The 26011-nt window shown below is 38.6% G+C and overlaps 2 protein-coding genes across 7 annotated transcripts in view; both read right to left on the bottom strand.

The window, feature by feature from the left end:
* Window positions 1-4273, bottom strand: part of dlg3 (discs, large homolog 3 (Drosophila)) — a 90159-nt gene extending 85886 nt beyond the window's left edge. For 2 of the 6 annotated variants that reach the window (XM_031302950.2, XM_031302951.2), the window contains exons 1-2: window positions 3429-3733; window positions 2225-2356 (exon numbers count right to left, since the gene is read on the bottom strand). In XM_031302950.2, the coding sequence (XP_031158810.1) occupies window positions 2225-2356; window positions 3429-3471 (175 nt within the window). In that variant the 5' untranslated portion in view covers window positions 3472-3733. Of the gene's footprint in view, window positions 1-2224; window positions 2361-3428; window positions 3737-4236 lie in introns of those variants that run through there. The other 4 variants (XM_031302954.2, XM_031302961.2, XM_031302953.2 and 1 more) reach the window with 4 other exon arrangements.
* A 2467-nt stretch (window positions 4274-6740) lies between these two features.
* On the bottom strand, window positions 6741-25905 carry gdpd2 (glycerophosphodiester phosphodiesterase domain containing 2). The gene is made up of 16 exons (XM_031302962.2): window positions 25765-25905; window positions 23157-23395; window positions 22315-22418; window positions 22083-22176; window positions 21813-21872; window positions 21630-21728; window positions 21457-21550; window positions 20732-20877; window positions 11392-11474; window positions 10421-10580; window positions 10103-10309; window positions 9877-10019; window positions 8839-8986; window positions 8582-8664; window positions 8463-8491; window positions 6741-7305 (listed from the first exon to the last, which is right to left on the bottom strand). Exons 2-16 carry the CDS (start codon window positions 23241-23243, stop codon window positions 7232-7234), a joined length of 1611 nt encoding a protein of 536 aa, XP_031158822.1. The 5' UTR covers window positions 23244-23395; window positions 25765-25905; the 3' UTR covers window positions 6741-7231.
* Window positions 25906-26011: the final 106 nt, after the last annotated feature.

The raw sequence follows: 26011 nt of genomic DNA, 5'->3' as shown, positions 1-26011 counted from the left end.
ACTTTTGCCTGTTTTTTGGACCTCGCCCTTGGATTTTGATTTGGACACTGTTACTTGGTTTTGGAATAAACCCATTTGTGAACTTGTCCTGTGTCTGGAGTCGTGCATTTGAGTCCATACTGGTTGTGCTTTGATACTCTGCATAACATCAGTTGAGTTAACTTTAAAGCAGCCATATTATGCTCATTTTCAGGTTCATAATTGTATTTTAAGGTTGCACCAGAATAGGTTTACATGGTTTAATTTTCAAAAAACACCATATTTTTGTTGTACTGCAGTGCTCTCTCTCACTGCTGCAGACCCTCTTTTCAGCTGGTCTCTGTTTTAGCTACAGAGTGAGACCTCTTTTCTTCTTCTTCTTCTGTACTATCTTTGATTGCACTTGCACATGCACAGTAGCTCAGATGTAGATCATGTCAGCTAGCTAGCTCCATAGACAGTAAAAGAAAGGCTGTTTCTACAACTTCGGTCAGTTACAAGGCAGGATTAGCTGGGAGACTTCTAAATGAGGGCGCACATGTAAGTAGTTCTTTTGTAGATTATGGTATTAACTTGTGTGTGTTGTAGCAGTGCTTTGCTATTGAGAACGAGGTAGCATGCTAGCGTTAGCATGCTAACGCTAATGCTAACGCTAGCATGCTACCTAATGGTTGCGCTACGAGCTAATGGTTGCGGTTAGCCTGCTCGTTTCGGCTTGTGACGTCACAAGCCGTGCCAATTTTGAACAGCTCACCCAGAGACTGAAGGCAGGACACATTCAGAAACTGTATCTCACTCTAAACAGCATGGATGGATTTTTTTCAAAGTTTGTATGTGTGTGGAAGCACCAGAGACACAACATAACACCCCAAATCCCAGAAAAAGTGATTTTTTCATAATATGGGCACTTTAACCAGCTTGGTTCTATGTGAAAAAACAACAACGGCAGAGAGAAACAGACTTAACATACTGCTGTTTGGGATTTCCAGGTGAACTCATGGAAGACATTACCATATGCTAGCTGTGTGGTGATGTCAGGCTTCAGAGTAGCAGGCTGTGGTTCCAGAAGACTCATGTTTTCGCCAGATGACATGTAAATTAAGCTCTCCTTGCTTCTCCCCTCAAATCCCTCAACAGTGACAGAAATTAAAATTTAAACTGAAAAAAAAGTTTGAAAATAAAAAACACACACTGAAACAAAAGCCAGACATGTAGAGCCACCACCACAAATAGACTCTAATTCCGTGGGAAAGACTGGAAAAGGTCATACTGTATTTCTTTAACTGCTGCCTGAGCATCTCCTCCCTCCCAGCTGCCCAGCAGTGGGTCAGGAGTAGCAACAGCAGACCCAAGGGCAAGCATCATTATAACATGGCTGTGGTAATTAGAAGGACTACTCAAACGTAGGTTAAACTGAAGTATTGTGCTTTATCTGCTTTAAAAAATAAACTCAGATTCACATTAGCTTCCCTGAGATCTTTTCAAAAACACCAAACTCGCCATGAAGGTATAGCTGGTTAATAATAGTAACTCTTCAGATGAGTTGAAGTAGAAACTATGCACACTTAAGATGCTTTGAGGAGTAGCAGCTTAATATCAGTTTAGTCAGCAGCAGCTTTAGTAGATGACTAAAGCTTTCTGGTAATGGTGAATCACTGTTTCAGTTTTTCAGTGATCTACAACATGTTGACATACTGTACGTTCATGAGGTATATGGTACAAAAGATGCCATTTTGTCAAAGTCAAGGGATGAACTCTGCTTTCACAGTGTGACAAGTCTGAGCGTATAACAACTCATTCTATAGATAGACTGTGTTGTGGTTGGCTTTATTGGGATTTCATTACAATGTGGGTATGTTACAGAGGGGGCTATACAGCAAAGCTTTGTGAGGCAAACTGAAAGGCCTCTTTCATAAGACTTAATTGGGAAACATTTAGACCCAGTAAACCTCCCATACAAATTAATATAACCTGACCCTGTCTACATCCTGTGTCTGCCTGCATCCAATCACAAGACAACAAAAATCAGAGTGTACAATATACATTAAATAACTGAGACAACTAAGTGTGGCAAATCATAAAAATCAAGCTGTAAACCATGTACCTTACTCAAAAAGAAGGGGGTGTGAACAGGAAAAGTTATTAAGTCCACCCTGAGAAAACTCTGATCTAATTTTAGCTAATGGGCAGAGTTTTGAAAGACTCCCTACTGCAAAACAAGCAGTGTTTTCCAATGTGTTCTTACCAAGAAGGGCATGGAACAGCTGGCTGCCCAAGATGGAAGAGACTTTGCCCACACTGGACTTCAGGGCCTGCTCCTCTGGACTGGTCAGGTTGGCCTGGTATTGTCTGAGCAGCCCCACTGCTCGCTCTGTGTCTGTCTCACAAAACAAATGCATGTCTCAGGACAGCAACAGCAAAGAACCCCTAGACATGTTGGCAGTCATTAATGACAGGGACAATAATATTTTCATTAACTGGGATTAAAAGTAATATTTATCATATTGCTCTTAATGCAGTTAATGCAGGGATAGAACATGAAAATATGACATAATACATTTTTTAATCTGTTAAGGTTGCAACAACTTGTAATTATTGTTATTATCAATTAATCTACAGATAATGTTCTTGATTAATCATTGGCTCTAAAAAATAAGCCCACAGTCCGAGCCCCAAATATATTCTGTTCCAAAACTAAGATAAAATGAAAATCAAATTTTGGGTGCTGAGAATGTGTGCCATTTTTGATTCAAAAGTAGACAGTTAATCGATACACACAATTGTGTCCGACTAGTTTTCTGCTAATCCACTAATTCTCTAGCTCTAACATCTATAGAGAATAACTACTTTTTAAACAATAATCTAATGCAAAGGTATGTCACAGAAGATGAAGTATACCATTATAGCCTACATAAAGCTACAACGTCTACAACTACACAGCAGACACATGGTTCAGTGCAAATATGGGAATTTATAGAAAAATATCATACAATAATAATGATTTATTCTTGACTGATATGCAAATGCAGCACTGCTTGTTTGTTACATTCCCCTACAGAGCACATTAAAGGTATTTATCTTTTGCAACACGACTGTACAGCTGGTTGCTGAACCCGGTGGGTGGTGAGGAACACAGCACAGAGATGATGCACATCACGGAGGTAAATCTACAACTTCACAGTTTACGAACATTTTGATCGAGAAAAACCTCAGAACAGTAAACTGCTGACTGGAAGTTGCACACTTTTCCACATACAGTATTACCTGTTTTCTTCCTTACGGACACAAAATATCGTGTTTCTCAGGGGATTAGAACTGGGGTTAGCGGGCCAGTGAAAAGCCGTGCAACAACTTCCATGAACTACTAAACTGGCATTAACCTGAAACTTAAACCGAGATGTACTGTAAAACTTTGACACGTGAGGAATACGTTACTTAATGGTACTTACCATATTTATGAACCATAGTGTGTCCAACTCCAAAAAAAGTCATGTAAATTACAGTTTGGGTTTGTTTTTTGTTTTTTTGAAGATAAATAATTACAGTAATAGTCCCGGGTTTATATTATATAACGTGACGTTCCTACTTCACAAACAAGTGAGATGTTGAGTTTTTAAATCCAGTCGGACGCTCCCCGTCTGTCTGAAACAGGTCTGAAGTATGACCACTAATGTGGTCAGCAGTGGTGCACACACCCACAGAAGGGTTACAGTAAGATGAGACAAGAGGAGACCGTTAACTTCATGACAACTTTTTCAGAAGTTTTTGGGCAAAACGGCCCCAGAGCGTGACATGTCCCTCCTCCCCGGATACACACATGCCTCGCCTTCATGGAAAACGGCCCTGTGGCTCCTCATCGGGACACTGTAATATTAATATTAATACATTAAAACTATCGTCCGTTAGCTTAAATGATCTAATGCATTACGTCTTGATCAATCAGTTATTAAAACATGTTGTCCAAAGTTACATTTTTCTCTGATCTCCTTCAAGTCGTCCCTTATCCAAATGTTTGCATTGTGTGCCATCTAGTGGTGCGTTAAGGTGGCGCTGGGAAATCACATGTAAAGGAGAACTAGCTCACAGCATAAGTTGTAGCCTACAAAGCTTTTTGTGGCTCCAAAGGGAGCTATGAGAAATGTAATGAATTACCTCAAGTGAGTCAGCGTCGGTTGCGGTTGAAGACTAAATGTTTGAAAATAAAAAATAAACAATCTGGGGGTGTGAAGTTAGAAAGAAGTGAGCTAAGCTGCTTACCAGACCTCTTTAGCCTGCTCATTATCTCTGCTTATGGCTAGCAGTTCGAGGCTACTATCATACCGAACCGAATCTCCGACCCTCCGACCAACTCTCGGCGGTCGTGTTGCATCATGGGTAATGTATGCGCCAAGTTTTGACAAGGAAAAAGAATGTGTGGAATTTCCTAATTGACCATTGTAAGCTTTTAACAGCGTGTCTGTTAATATACACTGTATATACTGTCATATCCACATAGGCTACCTCAGATATATGAGCAACCTGTTATATAAATACCTCTTAATTTATTCCAGCACTATTTTCACTTTGGCATTGGCCAATCCTCATAGAGCTGTTTGTTTACATGTGTAAATGTATAGGCTACACTTTTTATATACATACTTATATTTTTACATATGTAAATGTATATATAACATGTTTATGTTTATCTTGTTCAGCTTTGCTGTCCTTGTTTTGTACTTTGTGAAAAGCTTTCAATATGTACCCAAGTAAAACTATTATCAACAAAATGGATAATTAATAGTAGTCATTATGCAGGCAAGATATTACTGAGGCCTTAACATATAAGCACGTATAGTAACGTTATATCAAGTACAAGCATTTTGATGATTTCACTGACTGTTGTAGATCTAATTGTACCCATTTTATATACTAGGTGGGTTAATTTAATGTATAACAATGCATTGTTTTTATATGCTCATTATATAATAAAAAAAATGTAAACGTATTAGTGCTGTCAAACGATTAAAATATTTAATCGCGATTAATCGCATTAAAGTCATAGTCAACTCGCAATTAATCGCACATTCTTATCTATTCTAAATGTCCCTAGATTTCTTTTTTTCCCATTATTCTTTCTCATTTTAATGCTCTTATCAACATGGAAAAGTGGATCAGCTTGCTTTGTGCTTTTGTCGCCTGGCTTTGACGAGGGGGCGGAGAATTCGCATCAGTTGTGTGCTTGGCCATCAAGTGGCAAATTTCAGACTGGACGTGCTGCGATAATAGCTCAGTTCACAATGACAAAACACACAGATCACTTTGGTCTTGTCAATGGAACCATTTGGCAACTTTTTAAAAGTAAACTTTCCATTCAGAATCTTATTGGCATCCATTTCGGCGTCTCGCGCTCGCCATTCACTCAAAACATAACGTTAGCCTACTACTGTTTGGCCGGCTCGCAAGCCCAAACAAGTGTGTGTGGCGTGCCTGTTGTTTTGTTTCCGGTCTAGCTAGATCCGGTGTGGTGTTGTAGTTTTTCTAACGTTACTAGTTGCAACAGCATGTGAAAAAAACTACAAAGTTTGCTAGGCCAAAAAGAACGTTAATCTCGCGATAAAAAAATTGACGCCGTTAAAATAGGTTTGTGTTAATGCCGTTAATAACGCGTTTAACTGACAGCACTAATATGTATCTATAAATATAGTAGAGTAACAAGTACAATATTTCCCTCTGAAATATAGTGAAGTAAAAGTATTAAGTAGTATAAAATTCAAATAATCAAGAAAAGTTCCTTAAAATTGTACTTAAAGGAGAAATCCAGCACAAAATGAACCTAGGGGTTAATACAATAACACATTTGTACCGAGTCGACCGTTCTCTGGGATATGTTTACATGCTAATCGAATGTGACCAGTTTTAGCACAAACCGCTAATTAGCTTATAACGCTAGATGTCGGGGCACTGGTAAAGTAAAAAGAAATCGCTATTTCTATACCACTAACAAGGCTCAAAATAGCACCACACTTCCACGGTAGCATAATGAGGGTCCCTACATGTAAACCGAAGCATTGAAAACTTTGTAAGTGTACAGACAGTTTATTAAAAAGATAGTTTATAAAGACAGTACCGTTAGGAAAACTTACTTGGGAAAACAGTCACGGTCAGTCGAACGCCGAACGCCATGCTTGAGCTATGTTACTGGTTACTGGTTGCACGGCGTTCATCGTTGGACTGATTATTATTGTTAGTGTTATTAACCCCTAGGTTCATTTTGCGCCGGATTTCTCCTTTAAGCATAGTACTTGTTTTGTTTCTTTCCATAAATAAATAAATAAAATTCAAACATATGCATGAATCTCTAAATAAGCATTGCTACTATTACTATTACTATTATTAGCACAATTTCTGAAGTGTAATTTTCCAGTTGTCTCAAGGATATACAAAGGATCTTTTGTATTTCTTATGCAAAGGCAGATTTCAGAAAATGTGACGCCCATTGTTTCACAAACAAAAGCAAGAAAAGAAGCCAGAAAACGAAGAACTGGGTGCATAAAATATGTGGTACAAAATACTGAGTAAATATATATATATATATATATATATATATATATATATATATATATATATATATAAAAGGAACCATATGTATGTTCTAATGCAACTTTTCTAATGTATATGTTGCTTTATTGTTATCTACCAGCTGTTCTACAGAAATCAGATTTTTCTTGGCGTTTAAACAATATTAATATTCATATATTTGAGGATTAAATACACAGACAAAGGACAGTGTAGAAAATAGTTATAGTGCTTTTGGCTCAGGTTACAGTACATACATATCTTTCGTGCAGTGGTGACAACATGAACATGAAAAAAAAGTTTTGTAACAGAAAAGCAGAAAAGCATCATCAGAAAAAAAACGCAATGACATAAAGTGCCAAGAGGAAAACCAGTGCAGACCTACAGTGCATGTTGCAGTGATACAATCAGAGAAAAGTTTCATATTTTCAGTAACAGAAGAATGATCAAAATCCCAGTTAACCAACTTAGAAAGAAACAAAAAAGTAAAATCACAATCCAGTGGCATAGTGCCAATATTTGGTTACCATACAGTATAACCTCTGAAACAACATTCTTATTTTCATGGCTTCGGAATATAGTGCTTATTCACATTAGCTTGCTTTCTTCCTGATTTAGGTTCAAACCATTCTGGAAGTGCGGACAAGAATGTATGTCAGTTTCGGGGCAGAGAAATCTACTGCTGGAGTCGGGCGAGCTACCCGGTGGGTAAGAAGGGAGACAGTTCTTTCTCAGTCCAGGCTAAAGTATTGTTTCTTTGCCTCGCTGTCCCTGTGTAGAGTCACAAAAACAAGTTATCAAAAAAGACGACCTAATACATTTGTAAATGCTGACACATCCATTTCAGTAAAAGAGGTGGCACCATTTATTAAGGGTTTATAAGCTGTTGTTACTTATTGGTTTATTTATGGTTAATACACATTTAATGATGTATAGATCAGTTAAATACTATATTACAATATAATGAGAACAGAGTTGGAGTAACAAGGTTGTGAGAACATTCGTTAGCTTGTACTTATCCTTTCTACTGTATATGGTTATGATGAGTAACAAATGAGTAAGTAAGTGGTCAAACAGTTCAAGTAAAAATGTTGTTTTACTACCTACCTGGCAATCCAAAATTTGTTATTGATGGCCTAACTGATCAATAAAGCTTTAGTAAATAATTTAGCATAATTGAAAAGTGAAATGAGCCATAGTTACAATTTAAAGCCCCCATTACCTTGCATTATAACATTCTCCAGAATGTTATTTTGTTAATAAGGAGTTCAGACTCACATTTTTTATTGCCAGCAATAATTCTGTCATTGCAGTTACTGGTAAATTATACAGTTATCAACTTCACGTTAAACCCAGATGAAAGCTTAGATTAACATCACCGCTTGTAAAAAAAAAAAAATAATAAAAAAGTATTAGCGACATGGATTTGTGGCAATGGTATTTGGAGATAGGTGAACCCAATGTAATCAAGATATGAGCTGTTATCTGGAACACAGTGTGCAACACCCAAATGTTAATAATGTAAATAACACCAGTTAGTCTTTTTTAGTATCGTTAATGTCAATATGTTAACTAGAGCTGAAACCATTAGTTGATTAATAGGTTAGTTCATCGACAGAAAATAATCAATAATAATCATAATCAATTCATCGCTTCAGTCATTTTTCAAGCAAAAGGGCGAAAACATTCCCTTGTTCCAGATTTGCTGCATTTTATTTTATGTTATATAATAGTTAAGTGAAAATAGTTGTGGACTACACATTTGAAGATACAGCCTATAGCTTTCGGAAATATTGATAAACATTTAATAGACTTAAGGATTAATCGATTTATTGTGAAACATAATCTGTAGACTAATCAATAATGAAAGCAAGCAATCATTAGTTGCAGCCCTAATGTAAACATATTTAAATCTAAACATACAGTACCTTCTCTGCAACAGAAACAGTGTGATTTCCTGGCAGAAACAGTGAGGTGGATGAGTCAATCTGTTCACTTTAATAGACAATAGACACACATGTGTACAACAAACATCTGCTCCACTTACCACTGAAAGATGTAGAGTCCAGTCATTATCAGAATAGATACAATGTCCAACGTAATCCATATTATTTTGTATGTAAGAGGCGGCTGTAACACACAAACATGCCATAGGGGTGATCACATTCTTTGGAAAACACATGTACGAACTTGTTGGCTCCAGAACAAGTGCTTCAGCTGATGGTATTTAATGCTGGATAGTGAAATGAACAGAAAAGAGGTAAAGCATGTGCTACTGTACATGCAGCCGTATGTATTGCTCACCATCAACCAGTCAGGATGGTCGATGTCTTTTAGGAGGTGGCAGGAGTTGGTGGTAACAGAGCTGGCCCCCGCACACCACAGCAGAGAAAAGAGCCAACGCTCATTAACCACCCACAGGTTCACTGTAACATTCCTGCTCCGAAGCTCCCTGTCAGATACAAAGACAGCGATTGTATAAATGTAGGTGTATATGTATATATATGTCGGTAAAAGGGAAAGACAGAAATCTATGGAAAACATGACAGTAAATATGTCTGTATCTGCATATGTGTGTATCTGTGTGTATGTGTATATATGAAAGAAGGTGCATGCAAGTATGTACAATATGTGCATGCAAATGTATACATTACACTCCTGTGGGTATTGTCCTTCAATATATTGATCATCATGATTTTCTTATTAGATCATGTTTGCATTTGTTTAAATACCAAAATCAATAGAATACTGTGTATAAATCATATAAAAATAGTTTTTCTGCTTGCATACATGGATAGACAGGGGTAAAAAGATACATACACAAATGCACACACCCACCCTGCCCTCACAAGCATCATGATGCCTGACCAGACACACATTTATCCCACACACCATTTCATTGTGACCAAATGCATGTGACCATCAAATATATGTGTATGTGTAAACAGTGCTAACTTGTGCTGCAAAGTGTTTAGTATTACGTATGAGACATGTAGAAAGCCTGTGTCATAAAGCAAAAGGTCAACAGTCCATGTACAGTGAGTTCATTTAGCACTTAATGCAACACTTCAGCACTTTCTCAAAACATTTTTTCTACACTGCATTTCAGTCTTTAATAATTTGTGCTTGCTCTGCTTGCTCATCCATGAAACAACACCAGTGGGTGGGACATTATTTGAATGTCATTCACTGGAGGCCAATCCTACGCCTTTGTATTTAGCGCCAGCAATGTGTCTCAGCATGCTACACACATACTTTTAATTAACACACTACTGTGCATGCCTCCCAGGCACTACCACATAGATAGTATGGGTGTATTTAGTTTGTTATGTATTTCTTTACCTGATTTCTTTCACACTCAAATTGCTGTATTTCACATTTAGGTGGTTCCCCCCTTCCATATCCCTTGCGTTGTTATAGACCTGGATGAAGCCTGGAGCAGTCTTATTTACATATTTTCTTTCTGCTGGAGGAAGCCAGAGAACCTATAATTGGAATATACAACACCTTAACAAAAAATGCCTTATCATGAAATATCTCAAATTCCATTAGAGGGTATTAGATGTACCAGGCTTGGGTCAATGCCAGAACTCAAGATGGTGTTGACTGTGTCCACTGTGTCATTTTCCTGGTTGGGACTATATAGGTCAAATATCACTGAGATGTTGTGCTGCTTGGCGAGGTTGAGGAGCTGAAGTAAAGAGGGAATAGTCTGATTCCTGGCTGTTTCCATCTCCTCTTCTGAGAGCTTGGACACTGACGAGAAAGGATCTGTCTGGAAAGTCAGATAATACTTAACTGTAACTGTAGCATGCTGCATGATGACACATAATCTTTGAAGCCTTGTGAGTGTGTGGACAACCATGTGTCATAACAAAGCCCTCACCTTTAGGAACCATTCACCTGCATTCAGACTTTGTAATTCCTTCCAGGTGAGGTTGGAGCTGTGGCTGAAGTCTTTGTCAGGGAACTTCTCTATAACGTTTGTCGTTCTCCGCAAGAACGAAGCGTTATGGTCATGCATCAAGAAGGGAATTCTGTCTTTACTAGGTTCAAATAAACACAAACAAAATTGCATCTGTGAGGCCAAAACACTTTAAAGCTCAATTCAAAAGTTCATTAAGTAATTTATGACCCTTATTGAACTCTGTGGAGATGTGTCATTGGACTTGGTCAACAACCAGATAGAAGTAACTGTTCATTCGCTAAACCCCTCCCCCGAACAGTGATTGTCCAGTCATCAGCTTAGCAACTGTAACTAGGCAGGGCATGCATGTCAAGCTTTGATTTTCTGCACATGTCTTAGTGTGCACTGGGCTGTAGTAAGAATAGAATAGTAAGGAATAGATTAAACAGTATGTTTATCTGCTCTAACACAGGTTATGTTAGAAAAAGCCCCTAGGATATGCACCAGGAGGATGCTGACTTTTTGCCTGGGACTTGTAGCTTTAGTATCAAGCTTTTTAGCATAATATCATGTATGCAGCCATCAATATTTAGGGTTCTCATTTCAAAACAAGCCAGCCAGACATTGAGTTTTAAACTAACTTGTGAAGCGAACAATAATTAGCTAGATATGATCAAATATGCTAGTGCCAGTTGTCATTTCAGCCAGTACAATCTGTGCTTGTATTAGAGAAGCCTGCTTTTGTCTACCTCTGTGTGAAATCAAGGACCCATTGTTAAAAAATTACAAAAAAGATAATTTAGAGTGGTAATCTGCCACCATAATTATCATTGTAAACTGTAAATGTACTGCTGTGCAATAAAGGAAAGCTTGACAGGTAAAACAACAGTAACCAATGGGGCTTAGTGTCAGTTAGTGCTATGAGTCTCCCTGTAATCACTGAAATTCACCTGAGCTGTACGTCTGTCTCAAAGGCTGTCACGCCGCACGCGATGCTCCTGTTGAACGACATCATGGTGTTCTCCGGGGCCAGCTGAACACAACGAGAACAGAAGCGTGAGACACACTCATGGTGCTTAAACTCCCAAATTACCCTCAAGCTGTGTGAACACACACACAACCCCATAAACACCGTGTTAAATTGAACTTATTGGTGACGCAGAAGCACAGCAAACTAACAAGGACAGAGCAGCATATGGGGCCCTCACATGATTGGACATTTGTTCATACCTGAGCATGGCATAGAGTAGATTTGCTGGAATGTGAACACATGCAAAGTAATTTAAAATATTACATCAGCAAACAGAGTATTATGCATTGTATAACCTGCTCCGAAAGACGGTACTCTGTATCTATATATCTCTATATATATATCTCTATATATATATATCTGTATATTAACAGTTAACAGAAATTGTCCTTAGTACGTGATTCACAGATGTATTTCTGTTAATTTACACTTCGAATTGCATTATGGGAACTTCATCTCTGCCAAATCAGTTTCTGGCGGCCATATTCCATTCATGTACAAAGCGGGACAGAACGGCACGAATTTGACCTGCATTTCAGCGGTAAGTAGTTTTATGGAGAATATTAACAAAGTGACTGTAGCAGTATAGTTTAGCAGTATTAGTTTTGAAATGTTATATTGTCTGTTTTGGTAGCATTCAATTGTTAATTTTCGATGGTTAATGCTAATAACGTTAGCTAATATTGACGTTAGCTAACGTGAGCTGGTGTTCACAACGGCATTACTGTGTGCTATTAATCAGCACTTTGGGATTTGGAGATTAAAAAACGGATTTTTTTACCAACTGAGCAGCTTTGTATGAGGTATTTGTAACGTTAGGTCAAATAAGAACCCATTATGCCCCACTTCAACATTATTTGTGGGTCCTTATCTATAAATTATTTACAGTACATTGTCCGTATTTTTAATCCGAGCGGGACTTTCGCGGCACATGAAACATTAACGTTTGCCTCGCTTTGACCCTCCAAAAAAGCTCCACTGTGTGTGTCTGTCAACCACTGTGTGAACAAGTAAAAGTTTAACGTTAATCTCCTCCAGCTCCGCTTTGTGTAAAAGGTAATTATTTAATGGACATTTAGAAGAATATGATAAGGTTCATTTTGTTGGTATTGTGAGTTTACGTTTCGTTTGGTTGTGGTCAGACAGGCTAACGTTAATGTTAATTGCAGCGCGACATTAGTGGTTCATACTGAATTGTCTAGCTAGCTAATCCAACGTTCATTTCGTTAACGCTATTGCCAGTTCCATGCGGTTCCATGGGGTCTGGCTTGTCTCTGTTTGGCAGTTAAGTTAACGATATGAGGAGGCGAGGCTGTTAACGTTACATGACACATTACACATTATCATATAATAGGGAACTTATTCTAAATTGAATCTCTTGTCTCCCGAGCCCCGATCCTGTCATTGATAGTATTATAACATGTTTAATTTTTTTCGACTGAAATCCGAACAAATATATGGCACCTATACAGAGAGAATATTTATATTATCAAGCAAATTCACTTGTCGGTACCTCATTTCCGGTTTAGCATTGTAGCTGTCGGTACACGATCCGTTCGATGTGTTTTACAAGTCTTGTTATCAGACTTGTGTGACCTAGAGTCAACAGGCATTTGTGTTGAAGGGAAAACCTTCAGAGGTAGTATTGCCTGTGTCATTGGAGACAATCATGGGTCTCACTATCTTGGGGGATTTACTGAAAATTTCAGCTGTGCAGAATATTTTTGCAGGTACTGTCATGTTAAAAAAGAGGATTTTCAAAGAAATCCTCTTTCTACAGCCACCGAGAGAACGCCAGCTAGTTACAGTGAATCATTGCTGGAGTTGGAAAATAACCCAGAAATCCTAATGCACAAAGGCATCAAGTCAAACAGTGTTTTGAACAAACTCGCACATTTCCATGTTTGTGCACCAGGACTCCCACCCTGCCTTGCCCATGATTTATTTGAGGGCATAGTTGACTATGATTTGGCAATGTACCTGCAGTTCCTAGTAAAATCAAGGAAGTGGTTCAGTTATGATGTACTTGACCGCAGAATTGTGACTTTTAGAGGTGAGAGTCGGAATAAGGCTAATGTTTTACCTACCAATGGGACCAAACTTGGGGGACATGCTGCCCAAAACTGGTGGCTTCTTCGGTTCTTGCCAGTACTGTTACATGACAATGTCAGAGACCCTAAGGATGAAGTTTGGCAACTTGTACTGCTTCTTAGGCAGGTGGTTGAGCTTGTGTGTGCTCCCGCACTGTCAGAATCACAGGCTGCCTACATGAAGGTCCTCATTGAGGAGTACATAGAAACGAGGCATCTCCTCTTCCCACTTAAAAAGCTTAGACCTAAACATCATTACCTTTTACATTATTCAGATCTCACATTACAGTTTGGACCCTTAATTCGTATATGGACTATGCGATTTGAGAGCAAGCACAGCTATTTCAAGAGGTGTATTCGGGCAAGTAAGAACTTCAGAAACATCACAAAATCCCTTTCAGAGAGGCATCAGTTGCTGCAGGCCTACCAAAGCAGGGGCAATCTGTTCTCTCCGGAGTTGATCATGTCTGACTGTACAAGGTTTTACCCAGAGTTGTATGATAGTCAAGTTAAGGACGCGTTTAAAGTGTTTGATGTCTCACCATCAAATGCGGTAGTGACAGACAAAATTACTGTACGAGGCACATGCTATGCAAATGACATGCTTGTTATTTTGAACTGCGAGGGTGGAGATTTAACTCTCGGGCTGATTGCATGTATTGTAGTGAAACAACAAACGACTGTGCTTCTTTTGCTCCGACAGAAAAGAGCAAGTCTTGATCCAGATCTTGGTGTTTTTGAAGTAGAGAGTGAAGGTGGTACTTTTATTTGCCAAAGACTTGATGGGCTTCTTGATTACATCCCACTTAGACACTACCGTAGAGGTGGCAGACTGCTGGTTGCTGTTAAACACAGTCCACCATGGAGCCTGTAAGGGAGAAGATCAGAAGCACACTGCCTTCACTGGAAGAGGAGCAAATAGAAACTCTTGTCACAAAGTTGACAGATATTGGAGTTACAAATCTGGAAGACTGCACGTTTTTAACAGCAGCTGACTTGGATGGGATTTTGTCATTGATACAGTCCAGGCGGCTGATAAATGCATTCTCCTCAGGTAGGTAATGGGCTTGATTAGACATTTAAACACACACACACACACACACACACACACACACACACTTAAATCAACCTTCTTGGCATGACAGTGCATTCAGCTCTTTCTCAGTGTCTCTGTCTCACACAGTCGTTCTCCTTTTTGAAATTCCCATTTTTAAATTGATTGTTCCTCCCTAGCATCTCAGAGCACCATGGTTGTGTCCGGTGCACCAAGCGAGCATCTGGTGGGGATGCCAACTGTGGTGCTAAACGAGAAGTTTCCAGTTACGTTGATGAATGCACTGAAGGAGAAGAAGAGACCACCACCAAAAGATAGAAGGCACATGATCTGGATCATCATGGAAGACATGATGGCTACTGACACCAGACCAGGCAGAAGCAAGTTGAAGCAGGTTGCACAGCAGCTGGTTGAGAGATACCCTGATTCCTTCTTCGACAAATGTGGCATTAATGTTGTGGGTCAAGGTTTTGCATCCCTTGTAATGCAAATGGAGAACAGGGTTGAGAATGTCAGAAGACAGTATGCTTTTAACACATCCCATGAAGGGAGGCCAAAGAAAAAATGCAGATCTTCTGACCGTTATGGTTGTACTCAGTGGCAACCCGAGTCACTGAATGACTTTAACAGCCATGAGGATAAAAAGAAAATGCTACAAGATGCCTTTAAAGAAAACCTTCTCCCTCAGAGTGACATTAAAAGACTGATGTCTGAAACATACTATGCCCAGCGCATCACTCTGAATAGTGAGGAAAATATAATCAAAGTCATGGAAGAATGGCCTTACCTCTTCGACACCACCCATCTGCTCGACCACACAGAGAAACTAATAGGATTTCCTGTCCAAACCAAATTGCTGGAAATCCTGTCCAAACCAAATTGCTGGACCAAATTCAGGAGAAGGGCAAGATCATTACTGAGTTTCTTGGTAGCAAGGGAATCACAGGAGTAACTACAGAGCCATTGAAACTCCTCCAGGGTCTAGTGAAGTACCTCGCAGAGGAGCAAAAGGTGCTTTTAATAAATGAAGAAGTAAGTTCCACAGCAAAACATCAATTCACTAATTTAGTAAATTGTGATTTAGCCCAACAAATATGTCTATGCAGCTTGGCATATCACATCTTCCCCTCTGCCTATTCTGTCTTCACCTCTCTCACAGGATGCCTTAGCAGAGCTGCCATGCACCCCGTGTATCATAGTTATGGGTAAGGATATGCATGTCTACTCTAAAAATATTGGGAGGTGTTGTGTATTTGTTTAATTAAAGTGCCCATATTATGAAAAAATCACTTTTTCTGGGATTTGGGGTGTTATGTTGTGTCTCTGGTGCTTCCACACTCATACCAACTTTGAAAAAAATCCACCCATGCTGTTTAGAGTGAGATACAGTTTCTGAATGTGTCCTGCCTTCAGTCTCTGGGTGAGCTGTTCAAAATCGGCACGGCTTGTGACGTCACAAGCCGAAACGAGCAGGCTAACCGCAACCATTAGCTCGTAGCGTTAGCATGCTAACGCTATGGCTAACGCTAGCATGCTAACGCTAGCATGCTAACGCTAGCATGCTACCTCGTTCTCAATAGCAAAGCACTGCTACAACACACACAAGTTCACCATAATCTACAAAAGAACTACTTACATGTGCGCCCTCATTTAGAAGTCTCCCAGCTAATCCTGCCTTGTAACTGACCAAAGTTGTAGAAACAGCCTTTCTTTTACTGTCTATGGAGCTAGTTAGCTGACATGATCTACATCTGAGCTACTGGGCATGTGCAATCAAAGATAGTACAGAAGAAGAAAAGAGGTCTCACTCTGTAGCTAAAACAGAGACCAGGTGAAAAGAGGATCTGCAGCAGTGAGATAGAGCACTGCAGTACAACAAAAATATGGTGTTTTTTTTAAAATTAAACCATGTAAACCTATTCTGGTACAACCTTAAAATACAATTATGAACCTGAAAATGAGCATAATATGGCTGCTTTAATTGAAAGATGTATGTCATTATTTATGTTTTGCAGATGAAGGAAGATACAAGATGTCAGTGGATGAAGTCACAGTTAACATCATCGGCTGTCCACTAGTTGCTGTGAGCTATATGTTCAGCCTATATTATGTGCTGAATATAAAGTATCCAAAGGGAGCAGCCCTGACTCTGGAGTTCATCCAGAGGTAAGTTTTGGCCATATTTTTTGTCAGTTTTATAGTATTTATTTTGCAATGTCAAGTGACATGTTTGTTTGCCACAGGTGCCTGCTAGGGATAAACCCAGAACGGGGCACGAAAGCAGAAAAGGGGGGGAAACAGTACAACATTCCCCCAAAACTGCTTTGATTCCTGTCTGACCTTAATGACTTCAAGAATCTGTGGAAGATTTAAAGGTAATTACACACACCTTTGTTACTCACACCGGTGTTAATTAGTGCTGGGCAGTACGTATGACCAAAAATTTGTGTCACGTTTTTTTTTTTTTTTTTAAGATTCTGGTGGTATCATGTTATTTTCTTTCTTTTGCCTGGCCTTTTATACAGGTTTATAATGGCTTATTCTACTGTCAGGAGTACATAGAATATAAAAAAACATTCCAGTGTCGTCATGTTTACTAAAAGCTTTGATTACTAAAGGGTTTGCTTGGCTCCACAACATTATACAATAATGTTATATGAAGGAGAATGCATGAAACTGTACCAGAATCTAAACTATTTTATTGTGCAAACTAGGGGTGTAATAGTACACAGAAGTCACGGTTCGGTTCATACCTCGGTTCAGACATCACGGTTCGGTACGAGTTCGGTACAATGGAAGGAAAAGCAAAACAAAAATGTAGAAGGCATGTCTCAGGCTGTACCACCTAGTGTCATCCAGTCTGTCCCCTGAGCTAGCTGCAACAGCCTGAAGTGTTTAAAGTAAGATGTAAACAGTAAACAATAAGTAATAAAACATGAAACATGAAAATACAACATCTCTGTTTTCTGCAAAGACGAACTAAATTACCTGATTAATGCAACATTAACACAACGTCTCCTGGCCCTTTTTCACTGCAGAAAGCTGCTCGCTGCCTGGCTAAAGCTAATATAGTTAGCCTAAAGAAACAAGGTGTCTGTCCCAACTAACGTTACAGTTCGGAACCGCGACGCTGGAAACATAACACTAATCTACAGCAGCAGTCTTATCCACCACTCTCTCGCCTGTACTACTGGAACTGACTGGGAAACCAAAGTTATCCCAAACTTGCGATCTTAAAGAGGCCGGCGGGTCCTCTAACTCTTGTGGGTCGCCACCACTCGCCATACTCGTCCTTAGAGCTGCTATCTCTGACTGCATACATAGGCGGAACTCTGCTACATAGGCGCCAATCAGAGCTTCAGAGCTAAGGCGGAGCTACAGATTAGGTGTCCCTAAAGAACCCACGTATCTAACAGTAATTTAGCATTACATTAATTAATTAGCATGGGAGTCTTATTTATACCGTGTATTCTCTGTGTAAATTCATGCACCGAATCGTGACACCCGTACCGTTTCGGTTCAATACGAATACATATACCGTTCCACCCCTAGTGCAAACTGCAAGCTAGTAAAATAAACTTAAATGCTGTTTTAATTTTTTTTATTATTATTAATTAGCAAAATCCCTATGTATGTAACTCCTCCTAGAGCGTGAGTCCCATCTGCGCCAAAATTTGCGTGTAAACTTGGTGGACCCTCATGACAAAAACTTTGATAGTTCAAAAAATGTGCAAGTTATAGAGGACCGACTTCTTGTATGTGCCAATTAAAACAGGAAGTGTTGCGCATCTAACAGTTATTCTGAATCAGATGAAACTCGGCACAGCTGTTCCCTGTGCTCTGCTGAGACTGTGTGCACATTTGAAGTAAATCGCCCAGGCATCCCACCAGTACCCCTGACATGCTGCAAGGAGCGAGGGCCCGTTCAACGCTGCTTGCAGCTTTAACTATTTTACGTTTTTGTATTAGAAAGAAACTCTTTCTAACTTATTTCATTTCTGACAACCGATAAATAAACAGTTAAAAGTGTAGTGTTAATTTTATTATTACTATTACTGTATATTGCTATTAAATTGGTAATAAGTAATTCTGTTTTTGTTTTACAGCAGAAGCATCTCAAATGGAGAGAAAGGAGAAGGATGTGTGTCTGCGTACAGCTATCTTTATGGAGGACAGCCGTGGGGTATAAACTTTTTTTAAATGAGGACCATTTCACAAAGTGAGGACATTTAAGCCGGCCTCCCTTTATTTTCACTGTAATGGCCTTTAGAGGCTATTTACATGCTTCTTTCAAGTTTTCAGAGAGATCCTCAGAAAGGTGCAAAAATCAGTTACTGTGCATCTACACCTGTGTACGTACTCTGAATACACACACTTTTGCTCTCTATTGTCCTCTACTGACATGGATTTATTTGCACTGGAGAAACTAAAACTAGAGAAAGACATGTCACATGGTTTTAGTAGGTGAAATGAAATGCATATTCAAGTTCATTCTGGTCTATTTAACTATACTTGTGTTATATTGTAGAAAGTATTTTCATACTCTGCCTGAGATGTACTTAAAATGTAAACAGCTACATTTTTTAATTCCAAATTGACCTACTCTCAATGTATAGCCTTTTTTGTGAGAAATGTTTTATGTTACAGCCTGACCGAGGTTTCAGTGTCCGTTTTATTACTCTGCATTCTGCATTGAATCAATGTACAACAGAAGTACACACGCTGTGTTCATCAGCATACACCTTGTTCATGTTATCAATCGGCCAGTTGGATGCTGGTTGACCTTTAGTGGGAGGACTGTATTTTTCTTAAAAATGTAAACTTCACTCCAACTCTTCAGATGTGTGCTTACACAGGCATACAGTATTTATGGATGATTTTAAATTCCAATACTACTGCTTTTGTTGGATAAAACTGGGTGTTAGTGGCTTAGATTGTTATTGTTACACATGCTAAGCCTCTGTCCAATACATCAAGATAATCAAAGCTCTCAAGCATATTTACTATATGCACACATGTTCTGATAGTGATGTTGATAGGGTTTTTTGTTTTTGTCCCCAAGAGCCACAGGTCATTTGTGTGTGTCCCAGGGAAATTTAGTGGGTCTCCAATAAGGCTGCACAATATGAGGAAAATGTGCGATAACGTTGTTGAATATCGCGATAATGATATAACTTGTAATGTGACAAATTGTGTTAATGTTTGTTAAACTTAATATGGTTTCCCTTTGGGTAATGTTTTTGTCCTTTGTATTTTTAAGGAATTTTAAAAGATGAGTTAATAAAAATCTATTTTCATCACAGATTTGTTTAAAATGTTTTACAGAAATGTATTACCACTATACGTACACCATTAATTAACAGAAAAGTTAAATTTGTATTGCTGTAAGTAATAACAAAAATGGTCTTCCTTATTTACTGTAGTTGAACCTTAAATTAGAAAAACGCAATTTTTTAATTACAGGACAAAGTCCTGTAATTAAATGAGCTGCCAGTACATTTGCTGTTATTTTACGGATTTATGTAAGATTCACAGAGAATGTTGTTTTTTTTTTACTGTAGGAACACCTTTAAATAACAGAAAATGCTCTGTTTTTTTACCATTGACACGGTTATTTAACTGAAAAATTCCGTTTTTTAATTACGGTACAGTGTCCAGGTAATGAGCTGCCAGTACTTTTTCTGTTATTTTACGGATGTATTTCTTAGAGTGGAGATAAGATAGCAGTCGAATTTTATGTTTAGGTGGCTTACAAATTAAAGGGGATATTTCAGAGTGTCCTCTTCATCCTCTGTATGGAGAGATTTAGACTAAGGCCAGGTCAAACAGGCCTTTGTTAAATACTCATGAAGACTTAGCTGATGACTGGTTTCCCAAATAACTACTAATGGCTGATACTCATGCTTTTTGTAGTCACTTGATGTATTCATGTTTCATGTATTTTATCGTGTTTTGTGTACCTTAGTTTGTGTGCCTAAGTCTCAGTCTGTTCTATATTTTACCTGGCTGCAAGCCAAAAGTTAAAGTTGAAAAGAAAGTTGAAAAGAAGTGCATACACAATGCGAGGTGGACCATGTGTACCTTTAGGGTGTTGTCAAGTAAAACAGGATGCTCACCATTGGTGCGCCTCGGTGACCAATAAGCTTTGGTTTATCAGGTAATTCATGCTTCTCTATCAGACAAGGAGACTCGATCTTCAGGGGACACAGGAAGATGGCTGCTGACACAACTACTAATAACATTGCAATCAGGAACTTAGACCCTGGTGAGAAAAAAAGTCAAACAATAAGATAACCCTCTTTAGCGGTTTATACTGCTCTGAGTCTAAACAGAGGACTGTACAGAAGTCCCTTGAGGAGTTTGAGTAAATAACAATCATTGTTTGTACTGTGGGAGTATTATTAATATCATTTGTGCTTTTCAAGTCATTGTCTTTTTTTCACTTGCAGGAATTAACACATGAATATTTCTGTACATAGTTTTATGCAACATGCAAATTACAGAACTTAGTCAAGCAACAGCCATTTGTTACATATGTGTTTCACTTGCTGAGTTAAAATTAACTAGTTTAAGATTAAAATAAGTAAGATTTGCACAGAGGACACAGACTGTAGTGAGCTATAATTTAGGGCATTGCCAGCTGTGATATATCCATATCTACTGTATATCTGTGTCCTTTTTTCTTTATTATATCTTTATTCACTTTCCTTTTGAACTATAGTATATCAAAATTGACTCTTTCAAAGTATGTATGTACTGTAATGATATTTGTGTCTATACACAGTGTTTTAATTGCTTGTGACTCATGCCCATGTGCTCTTAAATTATGTCTGAGACATACATTTTTTCCTGGCGTTGTGGAAACCCTGGAAGACGAACGAGCACAGCAGGGTCAACGCCCCAACAGCACCAAACTGCAAGAAAGGAGCTGCGGCCTGCCGACAGGCCGACACGCACATCAGAAACACATGACATTTACATTATAATATTCCCAGAAAACTTGTCTCACTGTACCTGGAGTGAAAGAGGAACAGTTGGCCATTCCTGTGACCACCGGAGACAGATTCCTGTGACCCCTAAAGTGATGAACATCACACCAAAAAATAGGAGGATCTGTGTAGAGAAAAAAACAAATACAACATTCAATAACTTGAGCAGCCTCAATAGAGGATGCATGTTTAGAAATGTTCACAATACCTTGTGTAGCCAGTGCAAGTTGAGTGGTTCTTCTAAGGCAACTTGGAAGAGTGCAAAGAGCTGTAATGAATGAAACTAAATTATAACAAATCTCTTTTTGAAACTGTCATATTATCTGGTTACATGGCTACAAGGCTAAACAATAGTTATTTTATGTTTCTTATAGACTTCTAAACATCCAATCACATGCCAGTAATTAAACTCTCCCGTGACAATAAGGTATAATATTCTGCAACAATCAACACCACAGTATCAACACTATATTCTCACCAGCAGCAGAACGCAGTAGCTGGTTACCACTGCAGAAATGATGATCAGCACCATGAACCAGTTCACCCATCGGTTCAGTTTTTGGAAGCCCTGCCTGATAATAGAACAAAAGAGGGCAGCACAGGGTTAGCACCAATAAAGAAAGAGAAGAAAAGGAAAGAAAAGAGAGGATTCTGGTCTTTTGTGCTCGATTCAATGTGGGCCGTTTGTCTGTGTGTTTGTGATCACTCACCAGTTAACATCCTCTCGGTCATTAAAAGTAACCAGACAGATGTACATCCAGCACAGGGAAAGCAGGCAGACCATAATGACAACTGAGAACCAACAGCATGCACGCTAGAATGAAAAGAACAGGTGAAATATTATCCAGACATCAGTTCATGAGGGTTAAAATAATAATAAATAAAAATATCTTTTTTGTATGGTGTGTGTGCATAAGTGAAAGTATGTGTGTGTATGAATTCCAAAGGGAATTTGATCTGAGAAGACAATGCAACAATTCCAATATTTTTTCATAGTTGGTTTTTGCGCCCTCACCGACACACCTCCACCATTTAATTTGTGTACAAAATGATAGGCCACCACAACCCTCCTCCCCCTTTATAATCCTGATAAATCCAAAACAAGCCTGTTAGGGCCTGAGAGTTTACTTGTTTTTCTTGGCACACCCATTTCATTCTCATCATTACTTCATTTACAAAGTTTTTCTTTTCTAAAAAATATGTGAACAGTTTTTTTCTAAACATAGGTATCCACTTTAAAGCACTGGATATGTATAGCAAAACTTGGAAATATTTCACATTTCTGAATTCAGTCTGGTGGAATGTTAATCCCTGATTACAGGGATTTGTAAAGGTTATGCTCAATGGAAGTACAAGGAACCTGAAGATAGAATAGATTTAATAGAAGTAATTTCAAACAATTATTTCATAAACATCACACACTACAATACAGTAAAGAGCAGCGCTGAAGGCTGAACATTTTGGACTTATCTGAACACCCTAATGGTCATAAAAGAATACATTTATATTTGAAAACGTTAATATAAACACAATTATGGCTAAAAATACTCACTTTTCTTTCAGTTTTACTTGGGTGCTTCCAGTGGCAGCTATATAAGCCCCTGCTGCAAACTCTGCAACAGCTCTCATCTGGAGACATGACTTCTCCTCATTCACAGTTTAGGAAGTACAGATCCTGCTCAGTTAAATCTGGACACCTGATACAGGACGACTTGAAGAAGGTTGGATGGAGCCCAGATAACTCCTTCTCTGGATACCAGGAGAGGCCTGACCTCATTTACCTCTCTAAACCTACGACGGGTAGGAGGGAAAAAAGACAAATGTGACAGAAGCAAATGAGGGAGGGAGAGAGAGGGGGGTGGTATTAAGGCAATCCCTGCTCAATAACCCTCTCAATAAAGCCTGTGTGCAAAAGGGGGTATGCTACTGGCAGCACTTACAATGGCCAACAGCGTGGGGTATTGAGAGTAGTGCACAGACCAGCCAAAGAGTGAAGTCACACTATTGGAGCAAACAGCCACAGTGACAGGCACATCCATGCACAGAGAGGGGGTGGAGGAAATAAACTGTGCAAACGTAATACACAAACTGTTTACTGACTGAGTGCAGGACAATCTTTGGACATGCGTAATGACTTTGTAATGGTTTAGTTTATAGGGGTTTAGACTGCGAGGAATGTCGATGCTATGCAGTAGCCTGAGACCAGGGCACAGCAAGATCCTAGTAGACATGTTGGGGCATATAAATTGACAGTTGTGCCAGGTTTCGGTCAACTCTTCCAAAAGGGACATACGGAATTACACACGCTAGTTGTCATCCACTGAAGAGGCAGATTGAGCAATAACGGTTTAAGTTGTGAAAAGGTTTTATAGGGGCAACTGTTTCTTGTTGGACTTGATTTGACTTGCGGTTTTGCCAACTATCTTTTCACATCGATTGTTCATTGTGTTGCCACAGTCAAAGCCTACAGGGTATTCAGCAAGTTCAAGGTTAGGACATACATTTTCAATAGATCAAGCAGGTATAGATAAGATGAAACTTAACAAACCACTCTTATGTCATTCTACAGTATTTAATAAAATGACCTCCTTCCATTAAGTAATGTGTTTCTTAAAAATAATTATCAACTAATGCGCACGTTTTTGTACAGGTCCACAGGTGTAAATGTCATTGACAAGAAACACAAGACACTTTGTTTCACTGCGCACACAGTGCTTGATACACCTGAGCTGAATGTTGAGTAATAACTGCAGGTATGTGAGAGCAACCACACTGTCAACAAGTGACAATATGACAAAAGAGAGGGAAATAGAAATGTCACACTTACAGTTAAAGAACAATTAAATACTTTTTACAGTTGAGTGCCTCACAACAGTGTCCTTTTTATGTCAAATGTCAAATAGCTGGAATACATCACTTTGTTGATTTATTGTTTGATACATTGTCTCTCTCTCATTCCCCAACTCATACATAAGCACACTTAATAGATGCGTCAAAGTATAAGAATATAATGTAATACAATGGATTAAAAGGCACACACAGTGGTATACCTGCATTGTTAAGCAGATTAAAAGATAACACAGAGACACACCTTGCTAATCTACTCAGCAATGTAAACTGTAATTATGCAAAAAATGTAATGGGCATACCAATGCAATACAAACTGATGAGAGATAACATCAACACGGAGGAAAACGTGAAAACTATGAAACTTTCACTCTCACACTCTAACTGACTTACCGTCATGCAGTCGAAGTAGCTCAACTTCCAATTGGAACAAGAACTGTGCTGTTCTGCTGCTGCTGCTTTTCTTCTCTATTTTTTCCATTAAGCTTTACTTTTCAACTTCCTTCTTTAGTTTTTGGTTAATTATTGTCCAGTAAGTATGAAGTATTACCCAGAAAAAAAAAAGAAAAAAAAAACAGCGATGTGATCAAAGAAAGATTTTTTTCTACACTTAAACAGGAATATGAAATTATATTATTGGTACTAAAATCATCTCAGCCATCTACTACACTTAATACATATGTATTATGTGCTTTGGTTTTGTTTGTGTGTGCGATTTTTATATTGATTTCTGGCACACAGGAATGATGGTGTAAAACTTATTTTTTTGTGATTTGATATACATAATTTGTTATAGCCTCCTGTTTTCCCCCCAGGTTTTCCCCTGTAAATCTCTTACAGGATTGGGAGAGGCATTGGTTGGTATTTAAGCTGCTTTTTTGTTTTCTTTTCTTTTTGTTTTCTTGCTTTCTTGCGTTTCGCTTTGCTGTGTTTATTATGTTCAAATGGCAAAGAGCGTATGATGGCAATATGTGATCTTGAGCACATGAATAAAATAAAATAAAAAGAAATAAAAAAGTATATTAGCCTAGACCAAACAGATAAAAGACTATTTAGCTTCAACCTGTCAGCTTTACGTCAAAACCTTTCAAGAATGTAATCACACCAGTGTGTCCAGGCTGAAGTGCACGAAGGAAGCGCTTACTTTTTTTTTTTGTAATATTCCTGAAATCAGCTATAAATATTTTTTTTGTTCATCTTTCTTTTTATCTATCTATCTATCTATCTATCTATCTATCTATCTATCTATCTATCTATCTATCTATCTATCTATCTATCTATCTGCAGAATCTAGCAAACCAAAAGAAACTCACCATAAATCACACTGTGTTGTTAAATTCCTCCGTAGCACACTCCGTGGGAAAACCACTGTGATTGCCTCCACTCTACTTCTCTCGCATCCTTTCCACTTTGTGTAAATCCGTGAACTGAATGTGAATGTTCCCACATTAATGGGTGCAGGGGAAGGGGTGTAGCCCTAATGGAAAGGGAGGATCCAAACAGTTCAACTCAGTCAGGTAGGCTTCAAAGTGAGACCAATATAAAATGATTAGTAAAAAA

Source organism: Sander lucioperca, chromosome 1, assembly GCF_008315115.2.
Source record: "Sander lucioperca isolate FBNREF2018 chromosome 1, SLUC_FBN_1.2, whole genome shotgun sequence".
Lineage (NCBI taxonomy): Eukaryota > Metazoa > Chordata > Actinopteri > Perciformes > Percidae > Sander > Sander lucioperca.
Note: the sequence above shows the minus strand (reverse complement) of the source record. Positions and strands in the feature narration are given on the sequence as shown.